The sequence below is a fragment of the Simochromis diagramma genome, unplaced genomic scaffold, assembly GCF_900408965.1.
Source record: "Simochromis diagramma unplaced genomic scaffold, fSimDia1.1 OVJJ01000361.1, whole genome shotgun sequence".
Taxonomy (NCBI): domain Eukaryota; kingdom Metazoa; phylum Chordata; class Actinopteri; order Cichliformes; family Cichlidae; genus Simochromis; species Simochromis diagramma.
Window position 1 is genome coordinate 7,670,467 of NW_024386860.1, and position 17,242 is coordinate 7,687,708.

The 17,242-nt window shown below is 40.1% G+C and overlaps 3 protein-coding genes across 3 annotated transcripts; all 3 read left to right on the forward strand.

Annotated features, from left to right (window-relative positions):
* The first annotated feature begins 954 nt into the window (after positions 1–954).
* On the forward strand, positions 955–2,571 carry LOC120732565 (trypsin-1). Its single transcript, XM_040030267.1, has 6 exons — positions 955–1,025; positions 1,257–1,407; positions 1,526–1,776; positions 1,884–2,020; positions 2,195–2,296; positions 2,419–2,571. The coding sequence occupies exons 1-6, from the start codon at positions 986–988 to the stop codon at positions 2,464–2,466; spliced, it is 729 nt and encodes a 242-aa protein (XP_039886201.1). The 5' UTR covers positions 955–985; the 3' UTR covers positions 2,467–2,571.
* Positions 2,572–6,756: 4,185 nt separating this feature from the next.
* On the forward strand, positions 6,757–8,427 carry LOC120732577 (trypsin-2). The gene is made up of 6 exons (XM_040030292.1): positions 6,757–6,859; positions 7,086–7,236; positions 7,357–7,607; positions 7,715–7,851; positions 8,026–8,127; positions 8,247–8,427. The coding sequence occupies exons 1-6, from the start codon at positions 6,820–6,822 to the stop codon at positions 8,292–8,294; spliced, it is 729 nt and encodes a 242-aa protein (XP_039886226.1). The 5' UTR covers positions 6,757–6,819; the 3' UTR covers positions 8,295–8,427.
* A 2,002-nt stretch (positions 8,428–10,429) lies between these two features.
* On the forward strand, positions 10,430–12,068 carry LOC120732576 (trypsin-1). The gene is made up of 6 exons (XM_040030291.1): positions 10,430–10,534; positions 10,732–10,882; positions 10,998–11,248; positions 11,356–11,492; positions 11,667–11,768; positions 11,888–12,068. Exons 1-6 carry the CDS (start codon positions 10,495–10,497, stop codon positions 11,933–11,935), a joined length of 729 nt encoding a protein of 242 aa, XP_039886225.1. The 5' UTR covers positions 10,430–10,494; the 3' UTR covers positions 11,936–12,068.
* The last annotated feature ends 5,174 nt before the right edge of the window (positions 12,069–17,242 follow it).

The following is a 17,242-nucleotide window of genomic DNA, read 5'->3' on the forward strand; positions in this document are numbered from 1 at the left end:
AGAAATTCCCAACCTGTCTGAAGATTACTGTCACATTACATACCCCAATGTAGTTGACTACGCCATATTCTGTAAAGGATACCTGGATGAAGGCAGGCTCCTGCCAGATATGTTTCTACTTTTCTGACAACATACGTTCAAACTGGACCAACCACTTTTTTTTTATGACTTTAAAGTGCTGAGGGCTGAGCATTGCATTGCAAAAGTTCAGAGTTCAAGTATCAAGATTCACTGCATGTAAGTCCAAGTTTTTCTCTCAAGGTGACTCTGGAGGTGCTGATTTCTGCAAAGTTGTGCTGCAAGATGTATATTGGGGATATAGAAAAGCTGAGAAAAGCTATCCTACACCAAGGCATCATGTTAGTGCTTCCAAACACCCATCCCCTCATTTCTTTCTTGGGGCAGAGGCAAACCTTTCATATCTGAATTTAGTTTCCAGATTACAAGGCTGACGTGTAACTAGAGACGTGGTATGTACCTTTACAGTGTGACCAGAAAAACAAACCAAACTCCCATTTCCGTCAGCTAACAGTTGAATTAATCAAATTTATACCAAAATAAAATTTGCGTAATTTAATTTGGTCTTAAGAGTTGCTTTATAGAATATTGCACAGGATTAATGTCAGAACATTACACATAAATGAAATGAGTTGTTTTGCTGCTGTATTAACGATGCATTAGGGAAAGAGTTTCTAACAAGTTGTTTGGTTTATATTAACAATTTGTATACATATATTACAGATATGAAACATAAGTCAGTACAGATAATAGAGAAGCAAAAACTGTCTACATCACACATTGCATTATGACTTTCCTTGTTTGCTAAAAATTAAGCCATCCCTATGCAAATAGCGAGGCCAGTTTCAAAGACCATCCACAGAGATTGGTTCCTCACTGACCAATAGGAGCTCCCCAGCTCGCTCCCTGTGTATATAAATCAGAGCTCCAGGTGAAGTTCTCTCATCTGTAGGATCACTCAGCAACCATGAGGTCTCTGGTCTTTGTTCTGCTCATTGGAGCTGCTTGTGAGTGTTTGTGAGAAGTTTTAAGGCTTCTTCTCTGCTAACAGTTGGTTGGCTTTCTTCCCAGATCGCACCTTTAATCCTCATAGCTTTATTATCTCAAATTTAATATGTTTCTGTATGCACTCAAATAGGTTTGATTTATGCATTTGACTGGAAATCAAACAGCATAGATGTTTCCCTCCTGATGTAAAAGTGTAGGAGTAAACAGTTTGTTTACACTTGTGTTTTCAGTTGCCCTGGATGACGACAAGATCGTCGGAGGGTTTGAGTGCACACCTTACTCTGAACCCCATCAGGTGTCTCTGAACTCTGGCTACCACTTCTGTGGTGGCTCCCTGATCAATCAGAACTGGATTGTGTCTGCTGCTCACTGCTACAAATCGTAAGTATATTTCTATAAGATCTATAAGATTACAGGTCTGATTTTCAGACCAGAGTTGTGCAAAATAAATTTTTATTGGGAGTTTTATACTAATTTCCTGTTTTTCAAATGTTTTCAGCCGTATCCAGGTGCGTCTGGGAGAGCACGACATTTCGGTCAATGAGGGAACTGAGCAGTTCATCGACTCCTCCCGTGTCATCCGCCATCCACAGTATGATTCCTGGAATATTGACAATGACATCATGCTGATCCAGCTGAGCCGGCCTGCCTCCCTCAACAGTTATGTGCAGCCTGTGGCTCTGCCCAGGAGCTGTGCTCCTGCTGGCACCATGTGCACAGTCTCTGGATGGGGCAACACCATGAGCTCTAGTGAGTAACTTCTGCACGTTAGCAGTTTAAAGTTAAAAATGTTTCATGACATTTGGTTCCATCAGCATGAATCGTTGTTCATCCATACTCTGTTTCAAACATTGCAGCTGCTGATCAGGACAGGCTGCAGTGCCTGAACATCCCCATCCTGTCCTACAGTGACTGTAATAACTCCTACCCTGGCATGATCACTGACTCCATGTTCTGCGCTGGATACCTGGAGGGAGGCAAGGACTCTTGCCAGGTATGTAATAAGTCAAACCTGCAACTGTCCCCTTCTCGAATAGTAAAGCTTTCTTAAAATGCCACAAGAGTGGACGTATCCCACAATGACAACAACACATTTAATTTATATTTAATTAGATTTAAATAATTATTTCTTGACATCCATCTTTGTTTTCTTTACTTTTATTTTCAGGGTGACTCTGGTGGCCCTGTTGTGTGCAACGGTGAGCTGCAGGGTATTGTGTCCTGGGGATACGGATGTGCTGAGAGGGACCACCCCGGTGTTTATACCAAGGTAAAACTATATGCTTTCTTTAATTTAAACAGTTACGTCATATTCAATTCACATTGTGTGGCTTCAGTTAAACTTCATCATCCTGTCTACATTAACAAATCTCAATCTGTCTCCATTCACAGGTCTGCATCTTCAATGACTGGATTCAGCAAACCATGGCCAGCTATTAAGTCTGATCCTTCGATCACCACTCTGCTTGGCTGCATTTTTTTTAACCAGTTTAACTCTGCTCTTCTGTAGAGTTCTGAATAACATGCAGTCAGTTTTCAACTAAATCAATAAAATCACACAAACTGAGTAATGTTTTTTCATTTGTTTTACAATATATACATTTGATCAATAAAGAACTAACATAGACATGATAGTCAACAGCTATTTAAGATGTAGCGGACAGTCATTCACAGTATTGTTCATATAAATGTAAGGCACACACAGAACGTTATACACCTTACTTTCATTAGTTTTACCTGATTATCTGCAAATTGTTTGACAAAAAAAAGAAAAAAAAGAAAAATCAGTGCCAGAGATGCCAGCAGGATCAACAAACTAATCCGCAAGGCTGGAAGCATCATTGGTCAGAATTTGGAGGTCTTTGAGTCAGTGAGGGACAGGCGGACACTGAACAAACTGGCCTCCATCATGGACAACCCATTCCACTCGCTCCATTTCACACTTCTGAGGTGGCAGATTCTCCTTCTCCATCAGACTGATTCAACCTCACTGCCATAAAGAACACTTTGGGAAATCATTCCTACCGTTCTCTGTAAAGCTGTATAACAACTCTTTACTCTGTGACAGGTGAACACACCTGCCAGGCATAAGATCCCAAACATATTTTGTATGTTTTGTTGTATTCTAATCTGATTACTTCTAAGTAATCAGATTAAAATGAATCTGATTACTTAGAAGCTTTTTAATTTATTACTCTCGATGAATCGCATTTAATTGCTCAAGAAAATTTGCCCCAGAGTCTGAAGACAATGAAGAGAGGTGGAGGCTCTTTGTCTTTGCTGGCTCCTTTGTGCTGGCATCTTTACACTGTTCCTGCAGCAGGACCTCAAGGCTGGTCCCAACCTCTTCTCGCTCTCCCCTTGCAAGACACTTTAAATCCTTAAAGCCTGGGTCAAGCACAGTAGCTATCTTGAGCCACTGATGGTTGAGTGTAGTTACACGTTGGGATAGGTCCTTTGTGAAGGCAGTCTTAAATTTCACCAAGTAGTTTGAGTCATCATCAGAGGCCTCCATGGTGTGATGCAGATGGCAGAAAGCAGTTAAAACTACTAAACCTAAGACATATGTCTCACCTCCAAGAAGCTCAGTCACAAACCTGTAGTAGAGAGTTCAAGAAAGTAATTATTCATCTACACAGTAACTGTCAACTATAGAGCTTTTTGAAGAAACAGTAACAAAGTTAAAAAAATAGCTTTATTTGGCTGCAAGGACAGTCACCAGCTTTTGGAGTTTTACCAGCTCTGATGGAGTTAAAATGACTAACTTGTGCTTTTTTTTGTCTAAAGCAGCGAGACAGCCTCTTGATTCTTTAGTAGACAAGAAACCATATCCAGCATTGAATTCCATCATGTGGAAACATCCTGTATGAGTGGCTCTTTGTGTTGCCCCAGTCTTGTTTGCTGCTGGTGCAGTTCCTCCATATTAGCAGGGCTGTCTGTAATGCATCTAATTTTGCTTGCTTTTCAAGCTGTTGAATTTTACTTGAAATAGTCGTTCAGCACAGCAGTTGAAAAGTTGGATCACCTGACACTAACTGTAGCACATTGTCTAACCCCCTATCTTCTACCACCAATAGTGGTCTACAGTCCAGAGCAATCCATTTTGCAAGTGTAAGTTTGTCTGATGTTGACTTACTAATTTTGCCCTGAAGTCAGTCTTGATGCACTCTCAATCATCCAGGAAAGTAAATTGCCATCTTACAATGCTGTGATTGCAGCCATTCCCCAACTCTCTGTGAATGGTACTCATGGCCATTGATCAGTGGTCTTTGATCAGTGGGTTTTGGTCAGTGGTTGTTGATCAATGGTCATGAGAATTTGCATAATTATGATTAAGGAACTGACCTCCCAGCCCATTGTTCCCTCAGTGGGCTGGTTTCAGTCATTATGCAGATGTACTGTTTATAAGATTTGGGGAAACCTGCAGTCAGCTGAGACTGAAGAAGTCACTCGGATGAGTGACGAAACGTTTCCCCCACAAAACGCTACGTCCAGATGAACAGAATCAACTTTTGGAGACCTGAAGTCAGTCATTTCATCAAGTTTGGGCTGCCGACACCTTTTTTGGTACTCGGACTGAGACTGCTAGTGCTAACAGCTCCAACAGTTTTGGTCCTTGCTGTTTTGTATTTAGATGGTACCCTAAGGTTGAAGTGCTTTGGTGGTATGCAAACTCCTTTTTACACAGTTTGCACAAAACCACGCTTTTATCAAGGCTTCTGTCAGGTAGTCCTTTCAAAATGAACTTTGCCTTCGATCAGTCCTAGCAACAGGCTTTCTTCTGATTGTTGCTCTGATGTGAGCATCAGTGTAATCTATACCAGGAAATTGTGCATTAACAAAAGTTCCCCTTTGCTTGGAATGCAAAAGCTGTGTCCAAATTCAGAGGCTGCATCCTCCCGAGGCCGATTACGTCACACAGCGACATGACAAAGGCTGCCCAAATTCGAAGACTCCTCCAAATGCGGCTGACAAATGCGTCCTTTATTTCCCCAGATTTGAAGGATGGATTGGGTGTATCCTTCGTGGCTCAACCTATCCCAGAATTCATAGCGCGGCACAGCTAATTCCAATTTTCAACAATGGCAGCAGCAACTTAGATTTAATATTACTCTTATTACTCTTATTGGGTCACAAAATAAACTTTTAAGATATTATCAGGCGAGGATGTAGCTGTGTAAACTTCAAATATCTGTGTGATTTATCAAGATATCACACATTTGCAAAAGTGCTCCAATGTTTTCAGAGACGTCTGTTACCCACCAACTTGAGGTAATCAGGGAAAGAGACACAGGTGGGGAAAACAAGCAGCAGGGTCAACAGAATCAATTTAGCTGCATGAGGGAAGCAAAACTGAACACAACACACACAGGACAAGAGACTATCAAAATAAAACAGGAACCTAAGACTGAGACTGAGACTGAGACACATCAACGTAACAGGCAAAGGACAAAACTGACAAAACACAAGCGATATCACATAAACGTAAACACAGGAGGGCCAGAAAAACTCTAGAACAACAAAAAATACGATGAATACAAAATCAGAATGAAAACCTCCACAGGACAACTACTTCCTCTACTCCTAAATGGCCTGTATTTGTATAGCGCTTTACTTAGTCCCTATAGACCCCAAAGCACTTTACACTACATTCAGTCATCCACCCATTCACACACACGTGATGGCAAGCTACATTGTGGCCACAGCTCCCCTGGGACGCACTGACAGAGGGGAGGCTGCTGGACACTGGCGCCACCGGGGCCTCTGACTACCACCAGGCAACGGGTGAAGTGTCTTGCCCAAGGACACAGCGACCGAGACTGTCGGAGCCGGGGCTCGAACCAGCAACCTTCTGATAACAAGACGAACTGCCAACTCTTGAGACACGATCGCCCCCTTCACAGATTCATATTTACTGTAAGAAATCCTTTTAACTTTAGGTAAGAAGGTTTTTAATTTGCTGCTCACAGCACTTCAATGTCCAATGTGAATTTAGTTTTCAAGTGCTGTGAAACACACAGATGTGAGATAGTGCGTTCCAGATATCTAAATATAGAAATTATATTTACCTTTGTCGAAGTCTGACCAGAGACACACTAATTTCAAACAATAGGGGCTGACTTATTAGTCTATTGTTTTATGAAAATATACATTTAAATTTGTATTTTATGAGAGGTTATGCATGAAAATGGCTGCATATAGAAAGGAATCCTTTGAAAGAGTTCTGTTGGAGATATTAAAACCACTAGGATTTGTTATTATATCATGCTCCACTGTCAGTGCATAAAAATCTGGGCATAGGGAAAAAGTGACCCTTAAGTGCTTATTGAAGTGAAACAGTTCAGGTCTGAGAGGCTACAGAAACAACCACAAAAAACTATTTAAGAAATAAAATAATCCTATTTTCAAACATTCCTATGAAATTTTCCTCATTTGCTAAAAAGAAAGCCATCCCTTTTCACTATTCTGCTCATTACTGTCATCATATATTGGCAGGATTGAAATGAACTTTTCCCAGTATTACAAAAAAAATTGTAATATGTTACTAGCAATTAAAATATAGATTAATACAATGATACAAACGAGTAATCTATTTATGTGCATGATTTATATCAAGATGTTTCTAAAAAATAAGCCATCTCTATTCAAACAAATCACCAACCCCAACGAACCACACAAGAGATTGGCTCTTTGCTGACCAATAGGATTGCTCAGAGAGCTGGGCAGCTCTCCTGTGGATATAAATGAGAGCTCCAGGTGAAGTCCTCTCATTGACAGAATCACTCAGCAATCATGAGGTCTCTGGTCTTTGTTCTGCTCATTGGAGCTGCTTGTGAGTGTGAAGTTTTATCTGAGCAGATTGTCTTCCTCTCTGACTGGCAGATGTTTTTCTTATTAGACTAAAACATCCAACATAACTTTAGCTGCTCATGGCTGCAGCTTCACAATGATTCTAATCAAATACAATGTACTTTGGGCTGGAAATCAAACAGCATAGATGTTTCCCTCCTGATGTAAAAGTGTAGGAGTAAACAGTTTGTTTACACTTGTGTTTTCAGTTGCCCTGGATGACGACAAGATCGTCGGAGGGTTTGAGTGCACACCTTACTCTGAGCCCCATCAGGTGTCTCTGAACTCTGGCTACCACTTCTGTGGTGGCTCCCTGATCAATCAGAACTGGGTTGTGTCTGCTGCTCACTGCTACGAGTCGTAAGTATATTTCATCAAGATTTTAAATCTTATTTACATAAGGGAGTGATCCACAATTAATATTTGTTGGTAGTTTCTGAGTGTTTGAATCTATTCTTTCTGTTTTTCAAATGTTTTCAGTCGTATCCAGGTGCGTCTGGGAGAGCACGACATTTCGGTCAATGAGGGAACTGAGCAGTTCATCGACTCCTCCCGTGTCATCCGCCATCCACAGTATGATTCCTGGAATATTGACAATGACATCATGCTGATCCAGCTGAGCCAGCCTGCCTCCCTCAACAGTTATGTGCAGCCTGTGGCTCTGCCCAGGAGCTGTGCTCCCGCTGGCACCATGTGCACAGTCTCTGGATGGGGCAACACCATGAGCTCTAGTGAGTAACTTCTGCACGTTAGCAGTTTAAAGTTGAAAATGTTTCATGACATTTGGTTCCATCAGCATTAATCGTTGTTCATCCATACTCTGTTTCAAACATTGCAGCTGCTGATCGGGACAGACTGCAGTGCCTGAACATCCCCATCCTGTCCTACAGTGACTGTAATAACTCCTACCCTGGCATGATCACTGACTCCATGTTCTGCGCTGGATACCTGGAGGGAGGCAAGGACTCTTGCCAGGTATGTAATAAGTCAAACCTGCAACTGTCCCCTTCTCGAATAGTAAACCTTTCTTAAAATGCCACAAGAGTGGACGTATCCCACAATGACAACAACACATTTAATTTATATTTAATTAGATTTAAATAATAATTTCTTGACATCCATCTTTGTTTTCTTTACTTTTATTTTCAGGGTGACTCTGGTGGCCCTGTTGTGTGCAACGGTGAGCTGCAGGGTATTGTGTCCTGGGGATACGGATGTGCTGAGAGGGACCACCCCGGTGTTTATACCAAGGTAAAGCTAAATAATTTCTTGAATTGAAAGAGCTATCTTAAACTAAGTTCTCATTGTAGAACGTTCACATCCCATCATCCTCTTTTTAATAACAAACCTTGATCTGTTTCCATTCACAGGTCTGCATCTTCAATGACTGGATTCAGCAAACCATGGCCAGCTATTAAGTCTGATCCTTCAACTTCTTTCCGACTCTGCTGCAATTCCTCTATCATTTTAACTCCATTGTTGTTGTCAAGTTCTAAACAACTTGCAGTCAGAATCCACCTAAATCAATAAAGTTATTCACCTTGACTTCCATTTTTTGCCTTCTGTTTTCCTACAAAACTGTTTTTTTTGATATTTAAAATAGTAAAACAAACATTTTACAATCATATCCTGGAATTTAGGAAGTAGGAGAAAGGCAGTTACTTTGTATATAAATCATCTGAACTGCTGAAATCTTCTCTCTACTTCAATTTGTCACTGCTGCTGCTGTTTAGAAAGGGATTGATACATGCCCAATAATCTGGGACTGGTAATAACAAATTACATATTTATATATTGTTTGCCAATTATACAACAGTCTATGTATCCTTAAATAGAATTTTGATCTAATTTTGATCAGTGACTGTCTCTGAGTTTTTTTATTTGGTATGTTCATGTAATCTGCTTCAAACCTTTTCTGTGGACAATAAGTACGACTGAATCTGAGGCCATCTGGATATAGGGTGGGCTCCTTTTAAGGGTCTTTTTACTCCTTTCTAACATGCAATGGCAATTGATTGGCAGAGCCTGTTACCACTGTCGCAAGACATCATCATCAGTCACTCTTATGGTGTAACTTTACACGTGGCCAGAGTTCAGAATTAAGACAGAAACCAGCTGTAGTGCATGTACATTCTAGCGAGCACAGCACAGTAATTTATAACAATAGCATCTTATTTACAACAGTAAACCTACTATTAAACATATTCCTAATACCTAAACACTACCTTTTCAAAGCTAGGTTAAGAAACTTTATGCAAAAGTATCCCTGCATTAATTCAATTGTTATCTGCTGAAGTAATTATCCATGTGAGGGATAAATCATCATCACTAGTACACTGAATAAAACTATAATCCCTAACCCTATGATGTCAGAATGTGTGATTTCTGGCTTTTAAAAAATGTTTCCACTGTACTTTTTTTTTGGACATCACACAGTACACGACATGATTATATGTCAAAAAGAAATATATATAGTCATACTGCCTCTGTTTTCTAGATAACTTTGATGTATTTCTTTTCAGGATATATTTTCATCTTTAAAATGATAACGAATTATTTTAGTAAGAACCTTTTAAAAAAACGAAATTAAACTTGCAAACAGTCTGTCAGCTTCATAAAAGAACTTCAGTTCAGTTTTTTCATGGGGCAAAAAACACATTCCCAGAAAAGTCACAAAGACAAAATGTATAATGAAAGCTGTCATGGCGTTTTTATCTTTGAAAGAAACAAACAACAAAAGCCAACAAAAAATCAAAACAAAACAAAAGTAATTAAAGTAATCTAAAACCAAACAGGCCTAATATAAAAAAAATAAGTCCCTAAAGTCTGGATGTTAACATAAGATGTTCTATAAATCTAACAAGAAAAAACAGCACACAATTAAAAATAATATGATGTTCTTTCTTTAAAATTTAAAAAAAATATATAAATATAAACCTACTGTACAGCAAGTCACTACTTCTGTATCAATTTCTTTATCAGCTCACCTGGAGTTGCTGATTGTCTGGATATTTTTCACACTGTGGTATTTCATTATTTACTTTAAAGTGAGGTATTTCACACCCACAAAGAATAATTTATACATATAATATTCACTATCAACTTATTTTTTGCTCATGGCAGCCTCAATGTCCATTTGTGACTTTAGTTTCTAGGTCATAGGTGCTGAGAAGTACACAGCTGTGAGATACCGTGTTCCATTCATCCATTTCTCCTGCTTATCCAGCCACAAATATCTAAATATAGGAGTTATATTTACCTCTATAACCTGACCAAACACATGCACACAAATTTCTGAGAACATGAACTAACTTTTTATTTCATGTTTTTTTTATAAACCAAAATCTAAGTGTAGAAGTGTGTTTTGGTACATTGGAAAGCCACACGAGTACAATATACATATTATTAGGATTTTTTCTATTTAGGTGCATGATTTATATCAAGATTTTAAAAAGAAAGCTATTCCTATGTTAATCTGGTCTCCAGCCCAATGACCCACCAAAGAGATTGGCTCCTCGCTAACCAATAGGATTGCTCAGAGAGCTGGGCAGCTCTCTCTGTGGATATAAATGAGAGCTCCAGGTGAAGTCCTCTCATCTAAAGGATCACTCAGCAATCATGAGGTCTCTGGTCTTCGTTCTGCTCATTGGAGCTGCTTGTGAGTGTGAAGTTTTAAGGCTTTTCTCAGATCACACCTTTATTCACCATAGCTTTATTATCTCAAATTTAATATGTTTCTGTGTCCAATCAAATAGGTTTGATTTATGCATTTGACTGGAAATCAAACAGCATAGATGTTTCCCTCCTGATGTAAAAGTGTAGGAGTAAACAGTTTGTTTACACTTGTGTTTTCAGTTGCCCTGGATGACGACAAGATCGTCGGAGGGTTTGAGTGCACACCTTACTCTGAGCCCCATCAGGTGTCTCTGAACTCTGGCTACCACTTCTGTGGTGGCTCCCTGATCAATCAGAATTGGGTTGTGTCTGCTGCTCACTGCTACAAATCGTAAGTATATTTCAGTAAGATTTTAAATCTTATTTAAGTGAGTGATCCACAATTAATATTTGTTGGTAGTTTCTGTGTGTTTGAATCTATTCTCCTGTTTTTCAAATGTTTTCAGCCGTATCCAGGTGCGTCTGGGAGAGCACGACATTTCGGTCAATGAGGGAACTGAGCAGTTCATCGACTCCTCCCGTGTCATCCGCCATCCACAGTATGATTCCTGGAATATTGACAATGACATCATGCTGATCCAGCTGAGCCAGCCTGCCTCCCTCAACAGTTATGTGCAGCCTGTGGCTCTGCCCAGGAGCTGTGCTCCCGCTGGCACCATGTGCACAGTCTCTGGATGGGGCAACACCATGAGCTCTAGTGAGTAACTTCTGCACGTTAGCAGTTTAAAGTTAAAAATGTTTCATGACATTTGGTTCCATCAGCATGAATCGTTGTTCATCCATACTCTGTTTCAAACATTGCAGCTGCTGATCAGGACAGGCTGCAGTGCCTGAACATCCCCATCCTGTCCTACAGTGACTGTAATAACTCCTACCCTGGCATGATCACTGACTCCATGTTCTGCGCTGGATACCTGGAGGGAGGCAAGGACTCTTGCCAGGTATGTAATAAGTCAAACCTGCAACTGTCCCCTTCTCGAATAGTAAAGCTTTCTTAAAATGCCACAAGAGTGGATGTATCCCACAATGACAACAACACATTTAATTTATATTTAATTAGATTTAAATAATTATTTCTTGACATCCATCTTTGTTTTCTTTACTTTTATTTTCAGGGTGACTCTGGTGGCCCTGTTGTGTGCAACGGTGAGCTGCAGGGTATTGTGTCCTGGGGATACGGATGTGCTGAGAGGGACCACCCCGGTGTCTATACCAAGGTAAAGCTAAATAATTTCTTGAATGTAAACAGCTATCTTAAACTAAGTTCTCATTGTAGAACGTTCACATCCCATCATCCTCTTTTTAATAACAAACCTTGATCTGTTTCCATTCACAGGTCTGCATCTTCAATGACTGGATTCAGCAAACCATGGCCAGCTATTAAGTCTGATCCTTCAACTTCTTTCCGACTCTGCTGCAATTCCTCTATCATTTTAACTCCATTGTTGTTGTCAAGTTCTAAACAACTTGCAGTCAGAATCCACCTAAATCAATAAAGTTATTCACCTTGACTTCCATTTTTTTGCCTTCTGTTTTCCTACAAAACTGTTTTTTTGATATTTAAAATAGTAAAACAAACATTTTACAATCATATCCTGGAATTTAGGAAGTAGGAGAAAGGCAGTTACTTTGTACAGAAATCATCTGAACTGCTGTTACCACTGTCGCAAGACATCATCATCAGTCACTCTTATGGTGTAACTTTACACGTGGCCAGAGTTCAGAATTAAGACAGAAACCAGCTGTAGTGCATGTACATTCTAGCGAGCACAGCACAGTAATTTATAACAATAACATCTTATTTACAACAGTAAACCTACTATTAAACCTATTCCTAATACCTAAACATTACCTTTTCAAAGCTAGGTTAAGAAACTTTATGCAAAAGTATCCCTGCATTAATTCAATTGTTATCTGCTGAAGTAATTATCCATGTGAGGGATAAATCAATATAATCCCTAACCCTATGGTGTCAGAATGTGTGATTTCTGGCTTTTAAAAAATGTTTCCACTGTACTTTATTTGGACATCACACAGTACACGACATGATTATAAGTCAAAAAGAAATATATATAGTCATACTGCCTCTGTTTTCTAGATAACTTTGATGGATTTCTTTTCAGGATATATTTTCATCTTTAAAATTATAACAAATTATTTTAGTAAGAACCTTTTAAAAAAAACGAAATTATGTTTGCAAACATAATTTTTGACCTCTATGAAAAGACCATCGAGGGAACAGTTCACCCTGCCCGGGATAGGGTTACCGGGGCCCCGCCCTGGGGCCAGCCCCGGGGAGGGTGCCTGAGGGCGAGCGTCTGGTGGCCGGGCCCTAGTCCATGGGGCCTGGCCAGGCACAGCTCGAAAGAGGGACATGGGCCCATCTTCCTGCTGGCTCACCACCCGCAGGAGGCAATGTAGGGTTGGGTGCAATGTGAGTCGGGCGGCGGCCAGGAGCGGAGGCCCTGGCGGACCGATCCCCGGCTACCAAGACTGGCAATTGGGACATGGGATGTGACCTCTCTGGTGGGGAAGAAGCCTGACTTAGTGCGTGAGGTTGAGAGGTACCCGCTCGATATAGTCGGGCTCACCTCAACGCATGGCCTGGGCTCTGGAACCAGTCTCCTGGAGAGGGGCTGGACAGGGGTTGCCCCTGGTGAGAGGCGTTGGGCTGGGGTGGGTATGTTGTTATCCCCTTGGCTTGCTGCTAGTATATTGGGGTTTCTCCCAGTGGACGAAAGGGTTTGTTCCCTTCACCTTCGGGTCAGGGAATGGGTCCAGACTGTGGTCTGTGCTTATGTGCTGAGCGGCAGTTCAGAGTACCCAGCTTTCTTGTAGTCCCTCACTGGGGCCTCCTGGGCACTCTGTTGTTCTACTGGGAGACTTCAGTGCTCATGTGGGTAACGACAGCGAGACCTGGAAGGGCGTGATTGAGAGGAACGGCCTCCCGGATCTGATCCCGGGCGGTGTTTTGTTATTGGACTTCTGTGCAAACCACAGTTTGGCCATAACGAACACCTTGTTCGAACATAAGAGTGTCCATAAGTGCACGTGGCACCAGAACACTTTAGGCCACAGGTCGATGATCGATTTTGTAATCGTATCACCAGACCTGAGGCCATATGTTTTGGACACTCGGGTAAAGAGAGGGGCTGAGCTGTCAACTGATCACCACCTGGTGGTGAGTTGGATCAGGTGGCGAGGGAGGACGCTGGACAGACCTGGCGCACCCAAACGTACAGTGAGGGTGTGCTGGGAACGTCTAGCAGAGGTCCCGATCCGCAAGATCTTCAAAGCACACCTCCTGCAGAGCTTCAACAGCATTCCAAGGGAGACTGGGGACATTGAGTCCGAATGGACCATGTTCATCACCTCCATTGCCGAAGCCGCTGCACGGAGCTGCAGCCACAAGGTAGTTGGTGCCTGTCGTGGTGGTAACCCCCGGACCAAATGGTGGACACCTGAGGTGAGGGGAGCGACCAAGGTGAAGGAGTCCTACCATTTAAAAGAAAAAAGCAAAAAGCAAAACAAAAAACCCCCAAAAGAACAAAAAAAGAAAAGAAAAAATAGTTAAAGTAAAAAACCAAAGAGGCCTAAAATTAAAAAAGAAAGAATACTTTATACATATAATATTCACTGTCAACTTATTTTTTGTTCATGGCAGCCTCAATGTCCATTTGTGACTTTAGTTTCTAGGTCATAGGTGCGAGAAGTACACAGCTGTGAGATACCGTCCTCTATTCATCCATTTCTCCTGCTTATCCAGTCACAAATATCTAAATATAGGGGTTATATTTACCTCTATAACCTGACCAAACACATGCACACTAATTTCTGAGAACATGAACTAACTTTTTATTTCATGTCTATGGTTTTTTTTAACCAAAATCTAAGTGTATAAGTGAGTTTTGGTACATTGGAAAGCCACACGAGTACAATATACATATTATTAGGATTTTCTCAGATAAAACTGAAATGCTAGAATGCTCTCCAGTCATTAGTTATTAAAATTACCAGTTATTATTGTCATAATATATTGACTGGATTGAAACAATTGATATCAAACAGTAATATATTACTCCAAGTAAATGAACAATTATATGTTAATCTATATCAAATTAAAGTTTTCCTGATATTATAAAACAAAACAATACAATAGTTTACCAGGGGCAGGGATAGCTCAGTAGGTAGAGTGGTGGCCTCATGATCGTGAGGTTAGGGTTCGAATCCACTGAATCGCTACCCTGACGTACACCTGAGCAAGGTACTGTCCCTACACACTGCTCCCTGGGTGCCCAATGGCTGCCCGCTGCCTCACTGATGAATGGGTTAAATGTGAAGAGTAATTTCCCCACGGGGATCAATAAAGTATACGTTATTATTATTAATTAAAATATAGACTGATATAGTTATACTAAAGAATAATGTATTTATGTACATAATTTATAGCAAGATTTTAAAAAGAAAGCAATTCCAATGTAAATCTGGTCTCCAACCCAACGACCCACCAAAGAGATTGGCTCCTCACTGACCAATAGCATTGCTCAGAGAGCTGGGCAGCTCTCTCTGTGGATATAAATTGATCAGTTTCCTTTCACAGGTCTGCATCTTCAATGACTGGATCGAGCAAACCATGGCGAGCTATTAAGTCTGATCCTTCAATCATCACCTTACTCCACTGAATTTAGTTTTTTTTTTACCAGTTTACTCTGTTGTAGAGTTCTGGTGCAGTCAGTTTTCATGTAAATCAATAAAAACATACAGACTGAGTTTTGTTTGTTTTGCCATTTCTTTGCCATTTATATATTTGGCAACAAATATTTTAAAAAGGACTTTATGATCATCATCATATTTACAGTGTAGCAGACAGTTCTTTACAGTACTGACCTTTAGAGAGTCAGTTTAGAGAGATACTAATATTTACTATTGAGTTTCCTTTCATGCATTTTAGTTGTTTATTTAGTTAGTTTGATATTTAAAAGAAATTGGTCAAATTTGAATCCAAATTATTATTATTACATTATAATTACAACACCAAATCCACACTGGCATGTTGTGTAGTTTTGGACTCAAATTCATTTGAGGTAGACAGAGGTAGACCTTTTATTTGGTGATTTAAAAAGTCTAAAAAGACAGATACTGTTAGAGGCATAGAACAGAAATCCAATAGCTTGCAGAAAAATTTAGAGGAAGAATAAATGGAAGAAAGGACTATGTAGTATAGGGAATGAGGCACAGTAGAAAACAATGACAAGACAAGCAGACAAACAGGAAGTCATAACAACCCCCCCCCCCCCCCCCCCAAGGCAATACAAACAAAAAGACAATACACAAGACACTTACAGATACAAAAAACTGAGGAAGCAAGAATAATTCATTTCATTTCTTTATTTATTTCACACATGGTTCAACAGTGTTTCGAATCATTAACGTTACGACAAAAACCAAAATGAAAACGGTAACAGTAACTCAACTTGAAGCAGATAGGCTACAGCAGCAGGAAAAAAAATACTGGGTGTCACACCGGGCAGCTATTATCAGGAACCCGAGGCTACAGTGCACTCTGGCTCACCATAACTGAACACAAGACTGTAAAAATGTTGCCTGTTCTGATGAGTCGATTTCTGCAGCAAAATTGAGATTTTGAAGTCAAAATTTGGCACAAACTACATGAAAGCATGGATCCATGCTGTCTTGTATTAGAGGTTTAACCTGGTGGTGGTGTAATGGTGTGGCACACTTTGAGCCCTTTAGTGCATTTGTTACCATTAAAATCAATCTAGTCTTAGCAAGATGTAACTAATGAAGTGGCTGGAATTCTAAACTTAGGAGTCCACAGTCAAAAACATAACCAGTCAAATGGACCATGACAGTTGAAAGGTTTCTCCCTCTTCTTCGTAAACACACAGAGGCATCTAAATGCTGATTTCACACTTTTTTCACACTTTTTTTTCACATTTTTTAAATTTGTTCTAAAACCCTCTCAGTATTTTAGTAAATATGCCAAGAACTTCATCTGCAATATAGAGTCAGATTCTCACACATCATTAAAGGATGGATGTTTGCTTTGGTTGTTGCACATTAATGATTCCATTTCATTTTCCTGCATTTGAATTGTGAATAAGTTAATTATAAATGAATATGCAAAATGATTTTTTAAAAGGACTTTGAATTTTACATTCTGCCATTAATTTACTAATCAGTCTTCGTCTCATATTCCATTTAATCTTCTCATGTCTGTCACACCACAATCCTGGAAAGAGCACTAATTTCTGTGAAGAGCGCATTAGAAATATTCCTGTACAACTGTCCACTGGTTTTGGAGTGATGGTTTGTCTGATCTGACACAATCATCAACTCAGGACAAGTGAATGATGGCTGTCTATTCTCTGCTTCTGCTGACCTTTCATAGACAAATTGTGTGTGTGTGTATGAATTGTGTCAAACAAGCCAGTTTAAAAAGTAGAGTTAACTGCAGTGCTTGTTTTTTTAACCTTCAGGTCCTTTTCTTTTGATGCTTTTAGACCATCAATAAAAACCCTTTAATAGCAGCACACGTTGCCTCAGTTCTTTAAAAATTACAAATAATTTAAAAAAAAAGAAAACTCTATATAGAGCAAATGCTCTAAAAGGAGTCGGGAACGACTCTGAACGTTCTGCTTTTGACCGAAAGGTGACTGAAACGATCTGT